This window comes from Galeopterus variegatus, unplaced genomic scaffold (genome assembly GCF_000696425.1).
Source record: "Galeopterus variegatus unplaced genomic scaffold, G_variegatus-3.0.2 Scaffold404, whole genome shotgun sequence".
NCBI lineage: Eukaryota > Metazoa > Chordata > Mammalia > Dermoptera > Cynocephalidae > Galeopterus > Galeopterus variegatus.
The window spans coordinates 292117-293370 of NW_007726515.1; the positions used below are offsets into that span (position 1 = coordinate 292117).

The 1254-nt window shown below is 32.0% G+C and overlaps 1 protein-coding gene across 1 annotated transcript in view; it reads right to left on the reverse strand.

Annotated features, from left to right (window-relative positions):
* The window catches only part of USP33 (ubiquitin specific peptidase 33), a 58648-nt gene that overhangs the window by 25007 nt on the left and 32387 nt on the right, over positions 1 to 1254 (reverse strand). The window contains exon 8 of the mRNA XM_008568383.1: positions 752 to 830. Coding sequence (XP_008566605.1) covers positions 752 to 830 — 79 coding nt within the window. The remainder of the gene's footprint in view (positions 1 to 751; positions 831 to 1254) is intronic.

Consider the following 1254-nt stretch of genomic DNA (forward strand, 5'->3'; position numbering starts at 1 on the left):
GCGGCGGCACTCCCACCGAGGGTTTGGATCCCACATGTAGACCGGCCGCTCACTGGCTGAGCGAGGTGCGGGCGCAACACCGAGGGCTGCGATCCCGTTGCCGGTCCCGGTCGGGTACGGGCGCGACACTGAGGGTTGCGATCCGTTGCCGGTCACGAAAAAAGACAAAAAAGGAAGAAAAAAAAAAAAAGATATTATATAAAATTACAATAATCGATACTACCATGTGTTATTAATTTTAAAAAAGACAGTTTAATGAAATGAATTAGAAAGCCCATAAATAGACCCTATCATATATTAAGAAAGCATGAAACAATTAACAAAGAAGAAATTTTTAAATCAAACAGAAAGAGAATTGTTAACATTCGTATAGTTTGGTACAATTTCTGAGCTATTTGTGAAAAAATAAAAATGAAAGTTGAATCACTGTAAAATGAAATAAAAGCCGGATGTATTGACAAATTAAATGCAAAAAATAAAAGCATAAAATATAGAAAATATAGGTGAAAATTTATGTGATCTTGGTATGTAAAACTTGAAGCTAAACGCATGAAAAGAAATATACTGACATATTTACCCATCCCTAAATTTAAAAGTTTCTAGAAAAATATACATAATAAAACTAAAAGAAAGTTGGAAAAATATAAACATGATAAAGGGTTACTATTCTTGGTAGATACACAAGGTGTGATCACTCAAAAAGATACATGGACAAATATAAAAGCATTATGAATGAAAGCAACAGACTAACCTGCTGAGAATATCCCCGAAATGTTGGATTTACAGTTTTAATTCCTTGAAACAGATTAGTAGGTACAACAGATCCTGGCCTGAGGAAGAAAACATTTTTATAGAGAAATTTAGTGATTTTTAATTTTTTATTTTATAAATTAACAACCAAGAGTTCAAAGTGTTATTAAATAAACTGAAAAATATTTGTTTCAGAAAATCATTCAAAACTGCCTGGTATTACGTTTCATAGGCTCATCAAAACATCTTATGACTAATATTTTAAGCGATATTTTATTGCTATCTTTCCCCAAGTAAATGATCATGCTTCACTGTACAATTTTTCAAAAATGCAATTTCCTGAACAGTTCTAAAATGAAATTAACATAATAATTTTATATAGCAAACAATTATTATCCTAATGCTATACTTCAGAATAAACCTAAGCAAGAAATCATTCATGTAGGTATCTATGATCTGGTTCTAGCAATTGCGAGAATACCTACTCCTGCATTAAAACTCAAA